Raw genomic sequence first — 2423 nt, 5'->3', positions numbered from 1 at the left:
CTGTGCTGTGCCAAAAACCACCATTTTAAGGCTCTGGATCCCTTTTCAGCCCCTTCCAAGCTCTTTGCACAAAAACCACCATTTTAAGGCTCTGGATCCCTTTTCAGCCCCTTCCAAGCTCTTCAGACTGCAAAAAAATTTAGGTTTTTAGGTTTGGGGTTGTTTTTTTTTTAAAAAGTCAGGAATAATTGTGGCTGAGGCCAATATGTAAATCAGCTGCTACGGGCTTTTCGCGGAATAACAAGGGCTCCATCCCCAGGGAAGCCTCAGGTTGGGAGAAACCACGTTGACCTGATTTTCTCCACCTATTTACTAATTTAAGTAAGTAGTTTTAGGGAAAAAAAAATAGGTATTAAGACAAAAAATGCCTCCCATTTCGATAAACTCCGGTTTAACTCATTCTTATTCCCCTGCGCCACAGGAACGGCGCAGAAATTCCCTCCTCCAGCCCCAAAACAGAGTGAAATAAGACGCCGTCTGGTTTCCCCAACAAGAAAAAAAAAATATAACATTTCCTTTTGAATTTAAGCTTTTTCTTAAATTAATATTTTCTGGTAAGATTTAGGGTGCTGAATCTTGCCTTCTGCTGCCAAACCACCACACCAAACCCCGCTGATCTCGGACGACCCCCATTCAAAGCAGCAACTCAGCACACCGCGCTCGCACCTCAATTCCCTCGCTCCCCTCTATTTATCAAATTGGGATTTTCCCCCCCCCAATATTTCATCGATTTTTGCATTATTTAAGCAGCCGCACGGGGAGAAGGGAGTTTGAGAGCCGCCCGCTCCGTACCTTGCCGGAGGAGGAAGGGACGCGGAGAGCATCCAGCCGAAATCTTGCCATCAGCTCCAAGAGATACTCTTTAAAAAGCCCTGAAATACCTCAAAAACCACCTGCTGGGAAAGTTAAACCTGTAGTTGGGGGGGGAAAAAAAAAAAAAAAGGACCATTTTTAATTTAAAAAAAGCCAACCTGGTACTCCTGGCTTAGAAAACCAAGCTGCTTTTAAGGGGTTGGAGATGGGGGAACAGCGGCTGAGCTGCCCCCAAATAGATGATACCGGCTTAAAAATGAGAGATACCGGCTTAAAAATGAGAGATACCGGCTTAAAAATGAGAGATACCGGCTTAAAAATGAGAGATACCGGCTTAAAAATGAGAGATACCGGCTTAAAAATGAGAGATACCGGCTTAAAAATGAGAGATACCGGCTTAAAAATGAGAGATACCGGCTTAAAAATGAGAGATACCGGCTTAAAAATGAGAGATACTTTAACCACGGGAATGCCAGCCTTTGAGAGATTTGAAGGGTTTTTTTTTTTATACCTGCTATGAGGCTCAGATGCTGAAAAGGGTAAAAAAAAAAAGAATAAATAAAGCAATTTAGGGCTAGAATAGCTCTTATCTCAGTCAAGGGGATAATAAAGACAACAGATTTACTCCCCCAAAAATAAGAGCACACATCTTCAATAAAAAATCAAAAGACACCTTGGTTTTGTAGGTTTTATTACCGCTCCCCACCACCCAACCTCAACCGCCTGGCACCACAGGGAGAAGGGACACGTCTCACCCCCGCAGCTGCTCAACAACCACCCTGAAAGCTCCTAAGAAAATAATAAAATCCTTTTTTATTTCTCATTTCGGGGCACTTCGGTAGGATTACCATCACCCAGCCGCCAAGGCACGGCTTGCCACCTCCTTGGGACATGAAGACGTTGTGGTGGTTTCCTCAAAAAGCACCATGAATTATAAAAAAAGAGCATTTTTACTCCCGTACTAGCGCATCCTCCCATTCAAAACAGTTTATTTGTGCTCAGGGGCACCAAAGTTTGGCTTCAGTGAGGTAAGAGGGGTATAAATCTCCTCTCTCGCCCTCCTCAGAGGATTTTCCAAGCAAATGGAAGAACACTTAGAGGGCTGCACTCGCCTCCCCTCCTTTGATCCCACAGCAGAATCAGGACACAGCACACGGGGACAGCAGAGCCCCCAGAGCTTGAAATCCCCCCTCCACGCTCCCCTAAAAACCCTCTTCCCTCACCACAACGGATGTCAGGCACTGTGCCCCACTGCTCCCTCACAAATCAAGGAGAACGGGGAAAATAAAAGGATTTACAGGGTTGTTTTCACCTCACGGCACCAAGGCTCAGTCTCCCCTCAAGCAAGCAGGGTGGAAGGGAGCAATTTTACCTCATGGCGCCCCCTTTTTCCCCCTCAGAAACGGGGGAAGGCGGAGAAATCACCTCAGGGAGCAACGACGACACCGCGCTGCGCCCAACCGCTTTTCCCGCCTTTTTCCTCTCACCTGAGCAGAGCGCGCGCACCGCGAGGGAGGAGCCAAACCGACCCCGCCCCTCCGCCGGGCGTCGTCTTCTATAGGCGGGGGGTGCACGCCAGCCGCCAGCCAATCAGAAGGCGAAGAGGCCGC

The 2423-nt window shown here is 47.3% G+C and overlaps 1 protein-coding gene across 1 annotated transcript in view; it reads right to left on the bottom strand.

Moving 5' to 3' along the window:
- Nucleotides 1-2190, bottom strand: part of CAPN1 (calpain 1) — a 34690-nt gene extending 32500 nt beyond the window's left edge. Inside the window, exons 1-2 of the mRNA XM_009274003.2 lie at nucleotides 2186-2190; nucleotides 1662-1696 (exon numbers count right to left, since the gene is read on the bottom strand). Of these exons, the coding sequence (XP_009272278.2) occupies nucleotides 1662-1696; nucleotides 2186-2190 (40 nt within the window). The remainder of the gene's footprint in view (nucleotides 1-1661; nucleotides 1697-2185) is intronic.
- Between the last annotated feature and the right edge of the window lie 233 nt (nucleotides 2191-2423).

Source organism: Aptenodytes forsteri, unplaced genomic scaffold (assembly GCF_000699145.1).
Source record: "Aptenodytes forsteri isolate BGI_AS27 unplaced genomic scaffold, ASM69914v1 Scaffold634, whole genome shotgun sequence".
NCBI lineage: Eukaryota > Metazoa > Chordata > Aves > Sphenisciformes > Spheniscidae > Aptenodytes > Aptenodytes forsteri.
Note: the sequence above shows the minus strand (reverse complement) of the source record. Positions and strands in the feature narration are given on the sequence as shown.